The sequence below is a fragment of the Magnolia sinica genome, chromosome 4, assembly GCF_029962835.1.
Source record: "Magnolia sinica isolate HGM2019 chromosome 4, MsV1, whole genome shotgun sequence".
In the NCBI taxonomy this organism is placed as follows: Eukaryota; Viridiplantae; Streptophyta; class Magnoliopsida; order Magnoliales; family Magnoliaceae; genus Magnolia; species Magnolia sinica.
This window is the reverse complement of record NC_080576.1, coordinates 26,506,006-26,525,847: the sequence shown is the minus strand read 5'-3', so window position 1 is coordinate 26,525,847 and position 19,842 is coordinate 26,506,006. Positions and strand designations below refer to the sequence as shown.

The 19,842-nt window shown below is 42.2% G+C and overlaps 1 protein-coding gene across 1 annotated transcript in view; it reads left to right on the top strand.

Annotated features, from left to right (window-relative positions):
* The window catches only part of LOC131242859 (cell division cycle 5-like protein), a 60,356-nt gene extending 42,168 nt beyond the window's left edge, over positions 1–18,188 (top strand). Inside the window, exons 2-4 of the mRNA XM_058241785.1 lie at positions 12,272–14,005; positions 15,274–15,555; positions 16,230–18,188. Of these exons, the coding sequence (XP_058097768.1) occupies positions 12,272–14,005; positions 15,274–15,555; positions 16,230–17,765 (3,552 nt within the window). The 3' untranslated portion in view covers positions 17,766–18,188. The remainder of the gene's footprint in view (positions 1–12,271; positions 14,006–15,273; positions 15,556–16,229) is intronic.
* Positions 18,189–19,842: the final 1,654 nt, after the last annotated feature.

Here is a 19,842-nt window from a genome sequence, read left to right as displayed (position 1 = left end):
TCTCCGAGGGGTTTGAGACAATGGGACTTATTATCTCCATATTTATTTGTAGTAGTGATGGAAGCTTTCGGTCGAATGTTACAAAGAGGTGTGGATAGATTTTCAGGTTTCCCATCTTTACTATGTGGATGACATGCTTTTATTTCGTGATGTGAATGTGATAGTGGACAATTTAAAGAAGATCGTTTCTTGTTTCAAGGTAGTTTCAGGCTTTGAGAGTGAATATTAGCAAAGTGAGCAATTAGGAATTTAATTATCCAAAGAAGAGGTGGACGAGTATGTGATAGCGGACAACTGACCAACGTACCAAAAGCTCCAGAGCTGATGGGAAATGACTGATTTATATATGCAGGCAGACCCAGGCGAGACCTCCCCGTAAGCAACTCCCGCTTCGAATGGATCCCCGGATTGCACGGTCCCATAGTGGGCCTCACCTCGTGGCCATTATGCATCTCACAGACCCTAACTCGTGGGCCACCCCACCCCAGTGTGAAGATACCGTGCATCCTTTGAATTATACTAAAATGCCCCCACATCATCCACCCACGCTGGTGAGGAGACTCGAACACTGGGCTCCCGCCTTAATATCATTTTAATAGCAGACGACTAACCAGCGCACCAAAAACTCCATAGTTAATGGGGAAGGAACGATTTATCCCTATATGCAGGCCCTCCAAGGCAAACCCAGACGAGGCCTCCCCATGGGTAACCCCCGCTTTGCACAAGTCTCCGAATCGCACGGTCCCACAGTGGGCCCCACTTCGTGGGCCATTCTACATCTCAAAGACCCCACCTTGTGGGCCATCCCACCCCAGTGTGGAGATACGGTGCATCCCTGGAATCACACCAAGATGCCCCCATTAGTATGCCAGAGTCTTTGAATGTCATACGAGATCTTTTCCTTCAACGTATTTAGGCCTATCTCTTTGTGTAGGCAAACCGGCTAAACTCTTGAGGAATAAGGTAGTGGAAATGTTTGAACGGAAGCTATCAAGCTGTAAAAGAAAACATCCATCTCTAGGAGGAAGGTTAATGTTGATAAAGGCAACAATGTTTAATCTCCTGATCTATTTTTTGTCTTTGTTTAGATGCCCCAAGTTGGTGCTAAATTGCTTGGATAATTGCAGAAGACTCGTGGAAGGAGGTGTGCAAGCCATTTCAGGAAGGGGGAGTGGGTATTAGAAATTTGGAAATGATGAATTTGGCATTATTGGGAAAATGGTTATGGCAGCTTGGGGGGAGGAAAGTCATCGACGAAGACAGGTTATGGTAAAGAAATATGGAATAGAGGAAGGAGGTAGATGGATAGGAGAGTCCTCTCTATATAAAGCTTCGAGGGCTTGGAAAGCTATAGCAGGTCAAAGATGGAAATATAAGGAAGGGGTTGGTTTCTTTTTGGGAGATGGTAGTAGCATTCGGTTTTGGGAAGATGTTGGGTTGGGAGACAAGCCTCTTCATGTAGATTTTCCTAATTTTCCTAGAATTTCAATGGGAATCGAACATTTTGGTTGCTCGTTGCTTCGGACACAGGTGCATTCAAGGTGTACCAACGAAGAAAGCGCCAACCACAAGTGCCGTCCTTGTGGATAGGCGAATATTGAGGAGCTGAAGACCTTTCACATGTGATTGGACATATAGAAGACCCCACTTAGGGAAGACACATGTGAAGGAAGATTGGAGAAAGAAGACCGAGCGCACAAAATTTCCCATACTTATGTTATTTGTGCATTTTTTGACTTAGTTAGGGGTCTTTTAGTAATCTTATATCTTTATTTGCTTATTCTAGGGGTATTTTAGTAATTTTATGTCTTTATTTGCTTATTTAAGTGGGGTAAAGCCCTAAACACGAATTTCAACTATTGATGAATGAAAAGCAAGCCCTTTGGTTGCCTCCTTCCTCTCTTCTCTCTAATGGTGCTTCTTCTCTCCCCTTGATCTTCTTCTTCTAATTTCTTCTTGTGCCCCTCCAACGTCCTCAAGGTAATAACTTTCTTTCTTCTATTTTTTTGGTTTTGGCTAAGTCCTCTTCGATCAAAATCTTGAGAACCGATCTAAACCCTAAATCCCCAAATTCTCAAATCCCTAATCCGAGAAACTTCTTGGTTCTTCGGACTAGTGATCTTCATTGATCGATTGGGTGTGACCATGCAAGATCGGGAGGTCTCATCCTTACGGATCCAACCTAAGTAGTAATTGAATTCCATACTCCATGGTTGTAGTGATGGCCCGCTCCATTGCATGTTTCCTTTATGATTTTCTCAGTTATGATGATTATTGTTAGAATTTTAGATCATTTATTCCTTTTATTTCCGCTGTTTAATTATTTCCATGAGCATGCATCATAATTAGGGCTGTCCTACGTCAAATTTGGTATCAAAGCCTAGGCTTGCATGGTTTTTGTCTAGATCGAGTTATCAAATTAGGGTTTTGATTTTTAGGTTTAACTTAGGAAAGTTCTAGGTTTAGAAAGTTTTCAATTTTAGAAACTTTTCAATTTTAGAAAGTTCCTAATCTGGAAAATTTTCAGATTTGAGTTGTTTCCTGTTTCAACTTAATTGTGTCAGTTCATAGTAGTTTTGCATTCATCGCATTCATCTTGAAAGTCATAACACCTAGTAGTCTAGTTAGGTAGAGTTTGGTTCAAGTCTTCATTGTATGCCCACGAGAAGAGGTAGAGGTTTCGGACTTCAACCTACCATGAATAACAAGCAATTATCTGAGCAACTTGCTCAATTGATACAAAAGATAACCGCCCTAGAAGCGGGTTAAAGGTGTGAGTTTGCCCGCCTTGAGAACCAAATTACCACCACCATGACTAAGGTGGAGCAACTAGAGGCGTCCCAAAAGGAAAACCCCGCTGTAGGGGAAGATGTGCACTCCCAAGTGGAAGGAATCATGGAAGAACGTGCTGCCACACGTGGTGGTAGTGAGGATAGAGATCGTGGTACCGGTCGTGGTGTGGTGCGAGAGGCACGAGCCACATGTGGTCATCAAGACCGTTATGATCCAGATGAGCGTGCGATGAAGAGTGTGAGAGTTGAGGCTCCAAGTTTTGATGGACGCTTGGATCCCAAGGCATTCCTTGACTGGGTTGCTGACATGGACCACTACTTTGAGTGGTATGACATGTCAGAAAACCGTCAAATGCGGTTTGCTAAGATGAAGCTTGTGGGTCAAGCCAAGCTCTTCTGGACCAACACCGAGCGTAGGGTAGAGAGAGTTGGTAGAGCCCCTATCACACATTGGTATGAGATGAAAGAGAAGTTGAAGGAGAAGTACCTTCCTCTCTCATACCGTCAGAAGCTCCTTGACCAATGGCAATCCTTACGCCAAGGGTCAATGTCTGCCGCTGACTACATCGCTAAATTTGAAGAGTATGTGATGCGATGTGATATCCGAGAAGACCCTCTAGTAACGCTCTCGCGTTTTAAGACGGGCCTTTGTGCGGATCTTCAGCGCGAGCTTATTACTCGGCCCTTAACGGACTTAGATGAAGCATATCAAGTCGTGCAGGAGTTAGAGCAGTATCTGAAGGCTTCTGTCTTTCGTCGTTTTGAGTCCCGAGACTCCAATGCTAGATCTAGTTCCCAAGGAACTAGACCTAATATTGGTAATCAACCTAGGGCACAGCGACCATTCCGCCTAAGCCTAAGGAGGACAAGGGCAAAGGGGTTCTTGGTGCCGGTCCTAGTAACATGAGCCAAGTGAGGTGCTATGAGTGTGGCAACCTTGGCCACATGTCTAATCGGTGTCCTATGAAGAGCCGTGGGAGAGCCTTAGTTATAGGCGAGTCCCACGAGGGTGAAGATGACCAGGGTGATTATGAAGTTGAAGAGTATCACCCTAAAGGAGGACTTACTGATGAAGAAGAAGTGGATGGAGAAGCAACGCTTGCAGTAGTCAGGCGTGTGTTAGCTCAGTCTAGAAGTAGTGCTGACTGGCGTCGAAGCACTATCTTCTGAACTATTGCCAAGTGTGGTGAAAAGAATTGTAAGGTGATAGTGGACAATGGAAGTTGTCAGAATGTGATTTCCACTAGCACCTTAGATCGCTTAAAACTGAAATCCACACCTCATCCAGACCCATATAAAGTTTCTTGGGTTGACAAGACATCCCTACCTGTCACCCAGCAATGTCTAGTTCCCATCGAGTTTAGGTCATACAAAGAGTCCCCGTGGTGTGATGTTTTACCTATGGATGTGGGACATGTTATCCTAGGTAGACCGTGGCTATTCGATAATGATGTCATGATCTTTAGCCGTTCGAATGCGTGTACTTTTATATATAATGGTAAAAAGATCAAACTTAATCCCATGCCACCTGAGAATACACTAGGGAAGAAGAAGGATGAGAAGGCAAGTGAGCCTAGAGAAATGAGGAAATCCAAACCTAAGTTTTTACATATAATCAGCGCAAGAGAGTTTGAAAAAGAGGCTAAGGAGGATTCCATGGTGTATGCCCTTGTGGCTAGAGAAATTATACCTGAGGTTCCATTAGAGTTGCCCCGTGAGGTGACCTCGGTCCTGAAGGAATACGTGATGTATTTCCCGAAGACTTACCGAATGAGTTGCCACCTATGAGGGACATACGGATGCCATTGATCTTGTCCCTTGGTCTACTCTACCGAACCTTCCTCACTACAGAATGAACCCCCGAGCATGCCGAGTTGAAGAAGCAAGTTGATGAGCTTCAAAAGGGTTTCATCCAAGAGAGTATGAGCCCGTGTGTGCCTGCATTGTTGACGCTAAAGAAAGACGGCACGTGGCGCATGTGTGTGGATAGCCGTGCCATAAACAAAATTATCGTCAAGTATAGGTTCCCTATACCTAGACTTGATGATATGCTTGACATGATGGCCGGTCCACTATATTCTCTAAGATAGACCTCAAGAGTGGATATCACCAAATTCGTATACGCCCCGGAGATGAGTGGAAGACGGCGTTTAAGACGAAAGATGGGTTGTATGAGTGGTTGGTCATGCCCTTCGGCTTGACTAACGCACCCAAACTTTCATGCGGGTGATGACCCAAGCTTTGAGGCCGTTCATGGAAAAATTCCTAGTGGTGTACTTTGACGATATTCTTATTTATAGTACCACTAAGGAATCACACCTTGAACATTTAAAGAAGGTCTGTAGTGTCCTTAGGAAGGAAAAGTTGTACGCTAATCTTAAGAAATGTGCATTCATGTCTAACCAAGTTGTGTTCTTAGGATTTATAGTGTCATCAGAAGGGATGCGTGCAGACCCTGAAAGTCAGGGCCATAGTTGAGTGGCCATAACCAAGGAACATTCATGAGGTGCGAAGTTTTCACGGCCTAGCAACTTTTTATCGTCGGTTCATTAGGAGTTTTAGCACGATCATGGCTCCCATTACCGAGTGCATGAAAAAGGGAGAGTTCGTGTGGTCTAAAGCCGCCGTCAAGGCTTTTAAAGAAATTAAGGGCAAGATGGTGGAAGCTCTGTCATGCGTCTACCTGACTTTTCTACAATCTTTGTAATAGCGTGCGATGCGTCCGGTGTCGGTATAGGTGGAGTGTTGAGTCAAGAAGGACACCCAGTGGCCTATTTTGAGAAACTGAATGAGGCAAAACAAAAATACTCCACTTACGATAAAGAATTTTATGCGGTAGTGCAATCCCTGAGACATTGGCGACACTACCTCCTACCGCAAGAATTCGTTTTGTTTTCTGACCATGAGGCTTTGAGATATTTGCATTCTCAGAAGAAACTCAACCCAAGGCATGCCAAGTGGGTAGCGTTTCTTCAGGAATATTCGTTTGTTTTGAAACACAAGGCCGGGGTTGAAAACAAACCAGCGGATGCCCTTAGTAGGAGAGTGGCGTTGCTCAACTCCTTGAGTGTAGAGGTAGTCGGATTTGAGCAACTGAAAGATGAATACCCCATATGTCCTGATTTTGGGGGTACTTACGCGTCATTCTCTAGTGACCAGCATATTATGGGTGAATATGTTCTTAAAGATGGCTTTCTTTTCAAGGGAGACAGACTTTGTATTCCCCGTATGTCCCTTCGTGAATTCCTCATCTGGGAGCTTCATTCAGGAGGGATAGCTGGCCATTTTGGTCGTGATAAGACCATTGCCCTCGTGGAAGATCGTTTCTATTGGCCAAGCCTCAAGCGAGACGTAGCCAAAGTTTTAGGGCAGTGTCGAACATGTCAGCTGGCAAAGCAAAGAAAGCAAAATACTGGGCTGTACACGCCATTGCCAGTGCCACATGCTCCGTGGCAGGACATTAGTATGGACTTCATGCTTGGGCTTCCCAAGACTATAAAAAAGCACGATTCCGTTTTTGTCGTTGTGGACCGTTTTTCTAAAATGGCGCATTTCCTCCCATGTTCGAAGACGTCAGATGCGTCTCATGTTGCTCGTATCTTTTTTGATGGTGTGGTGCGTCTCCATGGGTTACCTAAAACCATAGTGTCTGATCGTGATGTTCGATTTACTAGCTATTTTTGGAAGACACTGTGGCACATTATGGGAACTCGTTTGCAATTTTCTACTGCTTACCACCCACAAACAGATGGTCAAACTGAAGTGGTAAACCGTAGCCTTGGAAATCTTCTACGTTGTCTAGTGGGTGAACATGTTAAGACTTGGAACCTAATTTTACCAACTACGGAACTTGCTTATAAGGGGTCAGTTAATAGATCTACAGGGTTGAGTCCTTTTGAAATTGTAAGTGGTTATAAACCTAGAATGCCCATAGATCTCTTACCTATGTCTGTTACCCAAAGGTCTTCTGAGTCAGCCGATGCATTCGCACGCCATATTCATGATTTGCATACACATATTAGACAGCGGTTAAATAAGAGCAATGATGATTATAAAGTTTCAGCTGATTCTCATTGTAAAGTGCAAGAATTTTAAGAAGGAGACTATGTAATGGTGCAAATAAGGCCAGAGCGATTCTCTCAAGGATCTGCAAAGAAATTACAAGCGTGTAGTGTTGGACCATTCAAGATATTACAAAAGGTTGGGTCCAACGCGTATCGGGTTGACCTTCCACCTGAAATGAGCATTAATCCAACTTTTAATGTGGAAGATCTAGTCCGTGCTCATACTCCCATTGTGATACATCGTCCCTTTCATGGCCTTTTTCTGAGTTTGCTCCCAACCCCTTCTACCCCCTCCTCCACCCATTACCCATAAAGAAGCAATTGAGGAAATCTTGGATGATGAGATAGTATCCATGAGAGATGGGGGTTTCCAAAGGTATCTTGTCAGGTGGAAAAACAAACCATCGTCTGAATCTACTGTCGGGCGACGCATTGCAAGGTATTGATCCAGGATCTACTCGAGCGCTACAAAAGTTTCAACTCGTCGAGTCGAGTTTTTCTCACCCGAGGGGAATTGATGCGGACCCAGGTGCAATCACGGTGTCCCAACGAAGACAGCGCCAACCACAAGTGCCGTCCTTGTGGATAGGCGAATATTGAGGAGCGGAAGACCATTCACATGTGATTGGACATATAGAAGACCCCACTTAGGGAAGACACATGTGAAGGAAGATTGGAGAAAGAAGACCGAGCGCACAAAATTTCCCATACTTATGTTATTTGTGCATTTTTTGACTTAGTTAGGGGTCTTTTAGTAATCTTATATCTTTATTTGCTTATTCTAGGGGTATTTTAGTAATTTTATGTCTTTATTTGCTTATTTAAGTGGGGTAAAGCCCTAAACACGAATTTCAACTATTGATGAATGAAAAGCAAACCCTTTGGTTGCCTCCTTCCTCTCTTTTCTCTAATGGTGCTTCTTCTCTCCCCTTGATCTTCTTCTTCTAATTTCTTCTTGTGCCCCTCCAACGTCCTCAAGGTAATAACTTTCTTTCTTCTATTTTTTTGGTTTTGGCTAAGTCCTCTTCGATCAAAATCTTGAGAACCGATCTAAACCCTAAATTCCCAAATTCTCAAATCCCTAATCCGAGAAACTTCTTGGTTCTTCGGACTAGTGATCTTCATTGATCGATTGGGTGTGACCATGCAAGATCGGGAGGTCTCATCCTCCGGATCCAACCTAAGTAGTAATTGAATTCCATACTCCATGGTTGTAGTGATGGCCCGCTCCATTGCATGTTTCCTTTATGATTTTCTCAGTTATGATGATTATTGTTAGAATTTTAGATGATTTTCCTAATTTTCCTAGAATTTCAATGGGAATCGAACATTTTGGTTGCTCGTTGCTTCTTGCTTGAAAGAAATGAGGTGATATGCACCCACCCACCCACCCACCCACCCCCCGGTGTAGAAGGAATCTATTGGAAGAAGATGTTGAAGAGATGATTAATAGGGCTAAAGCGAATATATTAGAATGGGCGACAATTTTTAAAGCTATGGGATAATTTTTTCTGCTATCTTGTATTTCTTTTTCCTTTTGTATATTGTATTTTTTTGGCTTTGGTCTAGCAATAATAAATCTTTACCTTTACAAAAAAAGATAACCTTTCCCACGCAAGGGAGTAAAAGTTCTTTTTAGCAAAATTTATACATGGCTAGAGCAGACCGGATTCATAGCATGAAAGTGAACGATTCTACATTTGTCGACAAAGACAAAGTTTACGAAGCCATTATGAATTTTTGTAAAGACTTATTATCTTCTGGGGTTGGACGAGACAATGCCTTTATAATATGACTTCTAACTGTTAATCTCCTTATAAAGCTAATTATTTGGAAAGTCTGATTCAAGAGAATCAAGTTAATGTGCTAGTGTTTGGTCTAGGCTGTTATAGACCGCTAGGCCATGATGGTTTTCCATTAGCTTTCTTTCAAGAATTTTGGGTCGTGGTGGGAAATGTGGTGCTTTTTGTAGAAGAATTTTTTAGAGGCGCTCAACTCACTATAGAATTGGGGAACACTTTTATTTATAGGCATCATCCCTAAAAAGGAATAAGCAGACAGTTTGAAGGACTTTAGACCTATGAGCTTGATAGTGAGCTTGTATAAAATTCTTGCCGAGATCTTAGCCACAGGATTCTGGAAGGTCATTTCGTGTGTTACCTCATTGGCTCGGAATACTTTTATCAAAGGGAGACAAATTGTGGATTGTGCTCTCCTGGCACCCGAATGTATTGATGCACGCCGTAGGGATGATAAGAAGGGGGTGGTGTGTAAGTTAAATATTGAAAGGCCTACAATCGTGTGCGGTGTGGGACTTTTTGGACTATATTTTGGAAGGGATGGGATGTGGGTTCAGAGGAGAAGCTAGATTAATTCTTGCACTCAGTTGGTTAGGTATTCAGATTTGGTTAATGGGTGGTCCCCAAAAGGTTCTTTTGGGGACTTGCGTGGCCTTCATCAGTGCGATCTGCTCTCTCCTCATCTCTTTATCATGGCCATTGAAGTTTTGAGTAGGATCCTTGATATAGGTAAGGAGGTTGGGCTTTTTAAAGGTTTTCATGTGGGAAGGGGTGGTCCTCATACTTCCCATCTTCAGTATGCCCTGATGATACAATTATTTTTAACGAAGCTAGGATGGGTATGGTGGATAATATAAGGAAGATTATTAAATGTTTTGAGTGGGTGTTGTTGGGGTTCAGTATGGTGGATAATATAAGGAAGATTATTAAATGTTTTGAATGGGTGTTGAGGTTAAGTATTTATACCTCAAGAAGGAAATTTTGGGAATTGGTACTTCCAATGAGGAGCTGGATAGTTTGGCGGGGGTTTTTGGGTGTGGGTCTGGCTCTTTCCTTTCCACTCATCTTGGCTTCCTCTTTGCAAGGGAAAGCCTCCGAAGCACCTTTGGGACTAGGTGATCAAAGCTGCATTATGTAATATGCTGATATATTTCATGTCCTCATTTAAATGTCCGAAAGCGGTGGTGGATCGGCTGGATAAGTTGAGATTGGATTTCTTGTGGCAAGGATCCTCCGAATCTTTACAAATTTCATCTCTTGAAGTGGGGCGAGGTGCGTAGGCTGGTTCAGGAAGGCGGGGCTGGTATAAGAGTTTTGGAGGTTATAGATAAGGATTTGTTGGGTGAATGGTTATGGAGGTTCAGGTCAGAGGAAGAAAGCTTGTGAAGGAAGGTTGCAACGACTAAATATGGAATTCAAGTGGGATATGGTGGGTTAAGAGCTCCTCTTTATAGAGCTTCTAGGCGATGGAAGGATATAGAAAGAGGGGGAGAGCTTTAAGAAGGGGACGAGCTTTGCAATGGGTAGTAGAGATTGGGTTGATGTTTGGATCAGAGACCGACCGCTTCGCAAAGAGTTTCCTAGGTTGACTAGGGTAGCATTGGACGTCAAGTCCTCGGTGGCTACCTGCTTCTCTTCTAGTGGCGACAAAATGGTGTGGTCCCCTTCTTTTAGAAGAAATCCCTCCAATGAGCAGGTGGATGATTTCCTAAGGGCTTCGGCTATGCTCCATGGTGCCCATCTGTGTCCCTGAGAGAATGATTTGTTGGTTTGGCCCCTTGAGAGATCGGGCAAATTCTTGGTTCATTTTTTATAGGCTTCTCTCTCCTGAGGTGGTGGATTCTAGTCCTTTGGAGTTTATGTGGGGCTATGGCGCTCGTGCTAACCTCTAGAAAAGGTCTATGTTCATTCCCAATATGTGCTCCTTATGTTTTAGCAATGCGGAATCTATAAACCACTTGTTTGTTTGTAGTCCAATTGCTAGATTCATTTGGGATCAGTGTTTGTCAAAATCCTACGATTCACAATTTACGATTTACGATTTGAGTCGAATCTTAAGCAAAATGATTTGAATCCCACTTTTGAATCCATTTTCATATAAATCCCACAATTTGCGATTCAAATTATTCTTGTTTTCTTCTATTTTAAGCATCACTCTGCTTTCATTTTATGTTTTTAAATTGGTGGGGGCTTTAAGAATCATTTAGAAAAAAACCTTTCAAGAAAAAAGAATCGTTTAGGGGAGGTAAATTATTTTATTTTCTTCTTTATAAGAGATTAAATTATGTATATTCTCTTCATTGTTAAATCCTAGATCTTTTTTTTTTTTTTTAAATGATATATATTCTCTTCAATGTTAAATCCTAGAGCTTAAAAAAAAAAAATGATTTCTTACTTCGTAACTGATCGAAACACCAAATTGATGTATGATTTATCTAGAATATTTTTATGGATGGTTACAATCATGTCAGCTTATGTATTGTGGAATGATGGTTAGAAATCCAAATATCTTTTTTCATCGGTCTACAAAATCAAATGCCGCTTTTCCAATGTGATTCTACATACAAGAAAGGTAACAAGAACATAAATTATTAAAGGATCCTTGTGTTTTAAGGAGAATTTCTTGAAAGACTAAAAAAAAAAGAAGGAAATATTAGAATCATTTAATTTTTACTATCTCATGACAGTGTTAAAGTTTCTGATTTATTTACATTTTTCATATTTTTAAGAAAATATAAAAAATGTTACGATTTGCGACTCGATATGATTCAACCCCTATTATGATTTGCTATATTGTAATGATTTTGACAACATTGTTTGGGACGGTTTTTTGGGTATTTTCAAGATTCCTTGGATGATGCCGGGGACCATCGAGGCCTTTTTTATCTCATGGCATGGGGGTGGCTTCAGTCGGATCGGCAAGAAAATTTGGAGGCTTTTGTCTACTAGCTGGTCTGTGGTCCTTTTGGGGAGAGTGGAGCAGCAATTGTTTAAGGGGCGAGACTGCTCCTTTCTATGTTGTTTTGGGTTGGACTGAGAACAATGTAATAGATTGGGCTTCCACTCTTAAAATCCCCGTAGATTGTTTCTTATAGGCTTTTGTGGATCCTTTTTGTTTCTTTTTGCGCCTTTGGCATTTCAATAAAAGCTTCATTGCATTCCGAAAAATAAATAAATAAATAAATAGATCTAACATTATACATGTTGACTCACACAATCAGACCATAAATTGTTAGAGATAATCTCAATAATTCAGTAACTTCTAATTCAAAATATGTCCACCATGGATATAAATTAGAGCACCGACTGTATATTCTGGGTTGGAAAGAGGAGCATTGAAAAATTAGAAAACAATCATTTCTTTAGTACCCTGTTCATTGTCTTTACCTACTATGATGTTTTCCAGAGTCCAGACAACTATGATGTCGATGAGTTGTATTCTTCTTCTTATGTTTCTTTTGGTTATGACAAACACTTAAAATATTCTTATTTTTATGTTCTCTAATGGATCATGACAATTGCTGGTTTGATTTTTTTCTTTTTCCTTTTCTGATTGATTATGGAACTTGCTTAATTGAATTTAGAACTGATGATTGCTTCAAATTAATTGATTCAGACTGAGTGGACCCGAGAAGAAGATGAGAAGCTGCTTCATCTTGCTAAACTCATGCCCACACAGTGGAGGACAATTGCACCAATTGTGGGTCGAACGCCATCCCAGTGTCTTGAGCGTTACGAGAAACTGCTTGATGCAGCATGCGTCAAGGATGAGAACTATGAACCCAGTGACGACCCACGGAAGTTGCGCCCTGGGGAGATTGACCCAAACCCTGAATCTAAACCTGCACGTCCTGATCCTGTTGATATGGACGAAGATGAAAAGGAAATGCTCTCGGAAGCCCGAGCCCGGTTAGCAAACACCAGAGGCAAGAAGGCGAAAAGGAAAGCCAGGGAGAAGCAGCTGGAAGAGGCAAGGAGGCTTGCTTCTTTGCAGAAACGGAGAGAACTCAAGGCAGCTGGTATCGACACTAGGCAACGGAAGAGGAAAAGGAAGGGGATAGACTACAACGCCGAGATACCCTTTGAGAAAAGGCCCCCACCAGGGTTCTATGATGTTGCAGATGAGGAGAGGCCAGTGGATCAGCCCAAGTTTCCGACCACCATTGAAGAACTTGAAGGGAAAAGGAGGGTCGATGTGGAGGCCCAGTTAAGAAAGCAGGATATTGCTAAGAACAAGATTGCACAGAGGCAGGATGCCCCATCATCGATATTGCAAGTGAACAAGCTTAATGATCCTGAAGCAGTCAGGAAGAGGTCAAAACTAATGCTTCCACCGCCGCAGATTTCAGACCACGAATTGGAGGAGATAGCAAAGTTGGGTTATGAAGGCGATCTTGTTTTAGGGAATGAGGAACTTGCCGACGGAACTGGTGCTACACGGGCTCTTCTTGCAAATTATGCTCAAACACCACGGCAGGGGATGACACCGTTGCGGACACCGCAAAGAACTCCTGGCGGCAAGGCTGATGCTATTATGATGGAAGCGGAAAACCTTGCACGGTTGAGAGAGTCGCAGACACCTTTATTAGGTGGAGAGAATCCAGAACTGCACCCATCTGATTTTTCGGGTGTTACACCTAAGAAAAGGGAGATACAGACACCAAACCCCATGGCAACTCCTTTGGCAAGTCCTGGACCAATGGCTCTTACTCCTAGAATTGGTATGACACCATCAAGGGATGGATATTCTTATGGCGTGACTCCAAAAGGGACTCCTCTACGGGACGAGCTTCACATTAACGAAGATATGGATATGCATGACAGTGCTAAGCTTGAACTGCGTCGGCAGGCTGAGCTGAGAAGAAACTTGCATTCCGGTTTAATCAATCTTCCACAGCCTAAGAATGAATACCAGATAGTTATCCAACCCATTCCCGAGGAAAACGAAGAAGCTGAGGATAAGATTGAAGAAGATATGTCAGATAGGCTAGCTAGAGAGAAGGCAGAGGAAGAAGCAAGACAGATGGCACTACTCAGGAAGAGATCAAAAGTGCTGCAGCGGGAGCTCCCTAGGCCTCCTACTGCTTCCTTGGATCTCATCAAGCAGTCGTTGATCAGGGGTGATGAAGATAAGAGTTCGTTTGTCCCTCCTACTTTGATTGAGCAGGCTGATGAGATGATAAGAAAGGAACTTCTTGCATTACTAGAGCATGATAATGCAAAGTATCCACTTGATGAAAAAACGGAGAAAGACAAGGAGAAGAAGAAAGGAGTCAAGCGTACAGCAAATGGAAAGCCTGCTCTTTCCATCCCTGAGATTGAGGATTTTGAAGAAGATGCACTGAAGGAGGTAAGCTGACTGTTATTTTTCGTGCTTGTTCTTTTTAGAGGCAAAGTAACCCTTGGATATACCAGATATCCCATTTCTAGATATTAATACTTTTCTTTTGATTGTTAAGCATTGCATTTCTTGCATTGGTTCTCATCTTCATATTCAATGCCTTGTAAGTATCATAATGATATTTGTGGCTATCTGATAATTAATATGCTGGCAAGGTTGATGTTTGTGGATCTGAGTGATCTCAACTTGGAGATATTGGTTTCTTTAACTGTCAGCATAATCACCAAATGAAATACAAGAAAAGGAAAAAGGAAATTGCAAATGTGTTCACTTCTCATATTTTGTCTGAATGATCTTCGAGTTTCCTAAGCTAATGCAGGAATTTCTTGCTGAAGTTATGCTTGGTGTACTACTTGTCTACCCACGTGCCTAGAGCTTGCAACTCATACACCCTGTCAATGTCCGCAAAGGAACATGTACCTGAATTGGTCATGTTGAGGTGGTGAGAAAGGGCATGAAGGCTTGTTTGCTTTCCAAGGATTGGGCCTTAGGCAGGATCAGTAGGCGAAACAGGGTTTGTTAGTGCAACCAACCCCAAATAGCTGGGAGAAGGCTATGATGATGATGAGGATACTAGATGTTTGAGTCTGATTCAGAATGTTTTGTTTATTTCTATATGTTACGGCATCTCACAGTATCCGATCATATTACTTAAGTTTTCAAATGAGGGCAAACTGATTTAGTGCAAATTTCACAAAACATGAAGTCAATCTGGAATGAATCAGCTAAATGAATGAGTGAAAGTTCTGCACTAGCCTTGAATTAGATGAAGACATGTTCTGATAGCTTCTCCTTGCTCATGGGTAGTTCCATGGCTTTTGATGCCTATTGACTTGTAACTTGAACTGCTCTGTTATGCCAAAGGCAAGACACTTTTGGGTTGAGTGTCCATAGACATCCATATAAAATGGACCTCCACAGTTTAAATGAATATTTTTCTGGTGCTGTTGGATGCATGTTATGGATACATGGCCACATGTTTTTGAGTAATAAGTCCTTAACTCTGTGTTTTTTTTTTTTTTTTCCCGTTGTTGCTATTATTCATATAATATTTCTAGCCTTGTGGATCTAATGTATGGACCTGTCAGTTGATCAAGTTCTGAGTCTGACAGATTATTTCTGCATTTGGCATTGTGACACGAGTTCTGAGCCTAAGTTACATATCATTATGGTTTGTTTTAGCATCAAACAGTGTGAGAACCCAAATTTTCTTGCAGGCTGATTCTTTGATAAAGGAAGAGGTTCAATTTCTTCGTGTGGCGATGGGGCATGAGGAGGAATCTCTTGATGAATTTATTAAAGCACGCGATGCATGCCAAGAAGATCTGATGTACTTCCCGGCTCGTAATGCTTATGGTCTTGCCAGTGTTGCCAACAATAGTGACAAACTTGTGGCCTTGCAAAACGAATTTGAGAATGTGAAGAAGAGAATGGATGATGAGGCTAAGAAGGCCCTGCGGCTTGAGCAGAAGATAAAAGTTCTTACTCAAGGATATCAGGTATAGTGAGAAGTGCTTGTCAAATGTCATGGTAGCCATATGCCATTATCACCATCCTATTTTTGGATCAGATGCTGGTGAATCATATGGCCCTACTTGTACTGCATTCCCATTATATTTCATTTTCTTCCCTGGGATTGGAGTTGCATATCATTTGGCAATTTGAAACCTGGGGATTAATGATAGGCAAAACATAAGAGTATTTTTATTTTATTTTCTGCTTATCTTTTTTGTACAGATGGTTCCTGTGTACAAGATCTGAATCCAATCATCCAGTAGGCCATCCCTTGGATTGGCCATTTCCCAAAATGCAAAATGATTGGACAATTGGCAATACTGACTGTTGGATTGGAGGACATTACAGGAAGAAAAAGATGGGAGGTCGAAACACTTAGATTGACCTTTTATATAATCATCCATTTTCTTTCCCCAAAGTTTCTCCAATAGAATGGTTGGGATTGTGTGATTGCTGTATCTTTTGGGGCATGGCCCATCCAAGGTAAAGCCGACGTGATGATTAGTTTGGATCTTGTACATATTAGCCAGGTTTGAAAATTGAGTCACTTCAGCAAAAAAGGTGACAAACAATAGACCTTAATGATGGTTAGTTTTCCTCATTTTAGAATCCTAGATCTTCCAGTTGACTGATAGTTGTATATCATTTGAATGTGCAGATGCGGGCAGGAAAGTTATGGTCACAAATAGAGGCCACCTACAAGCAGATGGACACTGCTGGAACAGAACTCGAGTGTTTTCGAGCTTTGCAGAAACAAGAGCAGTTTGCAGCAACTCACAGAATCAATGGCTTGCTTGTGGAAATCAATAAGCAGAAAGAACTTGAAAGAAATCTGCAGCAGCGCTACGGAGGCCTCATAGTGGAGCAGGATAGGATTCAAAGGCTTCTAGAGGAGTACAAGTTAGAATTACAAAAGCAGGCAGAAATTGCTGCGATAGAACTGCAGAAACAAAAAGAAATTGCTGCAATGGAATTGCAGAAGCAGGAAGAAATCGCGGCGATGGAATTGCAGAAGCAAAAAGAAATTGCAGCAATGGAATTACAGCAGGAAGAAATCGCATCAGTGGAAACAGAGCAGCAGGAAGAAGTTGAGGTTATGGAATTACAGAAGCAGAAAGAAACTGTGACGATAGAGTTACAAAATCAGGAGGAAATGGCCACAGTGGATTTACAAAAGCTGGAAGAAGTCCTGGTGGAAAATCGTCCACTAGGGGTATCAGTTCAAGCTACGGAAGATACTGATATGCCAACCGCTCAGTATGGTGAACCTGTTGCCTCTTCCAAAGAAGTCCCAGTCTCAGTTCCCATTGACCATCCGCATGATGAAACATCAACCAAGCAAGCGGATGTCAGTCTAGATCACGCTGTTGAAAATGTGAATGTGGGTCGAAAGGATATCAATGTTGATCCAGAGCCTCAGTCAGTTACTAGCATGAATATGAGCCTGTCCGATAATGGTGCTGCCACTGTAAATGAGGAAAAGGTGACTCTGTTAGATGGTGAGAATCACAAAGAGCTTAATGCTAGTGGAGATCAGTTCCCTGTTGGGAGTGGTGACAACCTGATAGGCGCTGTGGTTGAAAATCCCTCTATTCCTTTTCAAGCTGACATGGTTCTTGATGGGACTGCCATTCTGAATTCAATGACTAGGGTAGAGAAGATGCCAGTTGATCATCCAGCAGGTGATTCTAGAAATGATGTTCAAGTTGTAGAGGAAGATAAAGCTTGTGATTCAGGAATCCATGTTGAAGCTGCTGGTGAAGAACATACTGCAGCAAATAGTAATAGTTATGTCGAATCCAAGTTACTGGTTGAGGATCATTCCTCTGTTTCAGAAGGCCAAAACCCAGATGCTCTTCCTATCAAGCAAGTTGGTCATCCCCTGACAGCTGCTGCAGGAGACGGTGGTAACTTGGCTGCGGTGGACATAGAAGAGAAAGCGACGGATGAGGTTGATCAGACTCAAACAGCTGCAGGGAACATAGAAAAGGTGATGACAGATGAGGTTGATCAAATTCAAATGGCCACTCATTCTACATCAGATGTGGGTGGAGACATGAAATGCAAAAATATCGATCCAGCTACTGGGATCGATGCTGTTCCAAATGAGAAGGCCACGGAATCAGATGGAAAGCTGGTGGAAACCAATGCGAGTTCTGAACAGGCAAGCATAGAACTCGATAGTGAGAGATAATAACATCCGAGTGCTTCGATGCGTGAGTATGCAGATGCTGAAAAAAAAACTTGCTGTCAACCGTTCGATGTTCTCGGAATTCGACAAAACCATTGATCCAACATTCTCTTCATAATCTTCGAGGTCCATCAATGTTTTCTTCACACTATCCATGACCCATGAAATGAAATCATTTGGTTATGGAGGCACGCACAGCCCATTGTGGCAGCTGCCAAATTGAAATAGACGACTGTTATCCACTTGAGATGTTCTCAGAGAATATTGGCTAGAGAGGAAGTCTATCATCTGCAAGAGTGTGTAGCGTAAGGTTGCGAGATGAAAAGCTGTGAATGGTACTGTTGGGAGAGTGAGCTGGACTCTTACATGGTAAGCTTTTCAGACATTTTGAAATATTATATGAAAGGGAATGGTAACGTCTCCATTGCTTTCTGGTCTGAAATATATGCTATGGGCAGATGGATTATCTTTATGGGTGTCGAAGAATAGTAAAATGGGAATGCTAACCACTCCACCTTCCTGGGAAGGTTAGCAATTTCCCTAAGCTTTTAAGTGACACATGGCATGATCAATCATCGAGCCTAACAGTCCATTCAATCCTACTGTTGGGGGCAAGCTATGGTGCGAAAATCAAGCCAATCAAACAGAGAAACAATTGGTTCAATCATCATCCTGAACCATTCATTCAAGACCACTTGTGATTCCGAAGAAGCACCTTATGGCTCATAAAAAAAATGGATGGTTTTAACAAGATGGCCATGTTCGAAGGGTTAAGACATTTGATCATCGTAACATTCGCACGATGGCCTTCCTGCAATGGTACAATTGAATGGACTCTGTTGCCTGATGATTCATCATGCCTCGTCTCCCTTAAAAGCTTTGGGGGCATTGTCTGTGGATGTTAGTATTTCCCGAGACTCGTTAATAAGTAGTATAGACATACCATGAGATCACTCTGTGAGGCTAGTCCATAGACTCGGCCAGTTCTCTCACACATTGTACATGGGGCTTGTACATGTGTGTGGGTGGACATATAGCATAGGCTTGTGTTGGAAACCCTTGTATGTTTTAGAGTTTTCGCTAGAAGAGTTGTAGCCTGTGTAAATTAGTCTAAAAGCTTTCTATGAATGACTGGCTGTTGAATGAATGCCACACGACACCATCTTAGCTTATGCATTATTCTAGTGATTTTTCTATAAATAGTTTTCACTTGGGACTCATGAGCTTTCGGCAATCTGCATTCTACTCGTCATGTTCTCTTTTATTTTCATTGTTAAGTGTATGATGATTGCCTATTGACAGTTGAGTAGTGAGGAGCCAGTCGCTACCGGATGGTGCCCTGTGGGCTCCACCATGATGTATGTGTTTTATCCATGCCCTCCATCCATTTTGCGATCATTTTATGGCATGATCCTGAAAATGAGGCAGATCCAAATCCCAGGTGGAGCACACCACATGAAACAGTTATGATTGAACTGTTGTTAAAAACTTCTTGGGGGCTACAAGTTTTGGATCAAGCTGATATTTGTGTTTTCCTAATTAACAGGGTGGATGACAAATAAACAATACGGTGGGCTCTAGGAGGTTTTTGATGGTGGGTGTTCAATCACGACTGTTTTCCTATGGTGTGGTCCGCCTAAGATTTGGATTTGCCTCATTTTCAGCATCATGCCATAAAATGATCTGGCAGAATGGATGGACGACATGGATAAAATGCATACATCATGGTGGGGCCCACGGAGCATGCTGGAATGTTAAGCATTGGTTGTGTATGAATAATAATACCATAAGACAGAGTCAGGCAAGTGACCATTGATGAAGGTTGCAATGGCTTATGATTAGGGTCCTTGCTCTTACTCCGGTGGTAGACTCCCAGGAATTTCAACACCTGGTTGAGGGTTGAGCACCCATAGGTGGTGAAATCCCACTACGGTGTGAGTGTGTGGTGGTGTGCGTGCGTGTGGAATTTTATTTATTTATTTTTAAATGGCCTGTGATTGAGAAACAAAGGAGGACTTGGATAAAGGGATTGAGAAACAACACCAAGGCGTGAGTGTGTGGTGTTGTGTGTGCGTGTGAA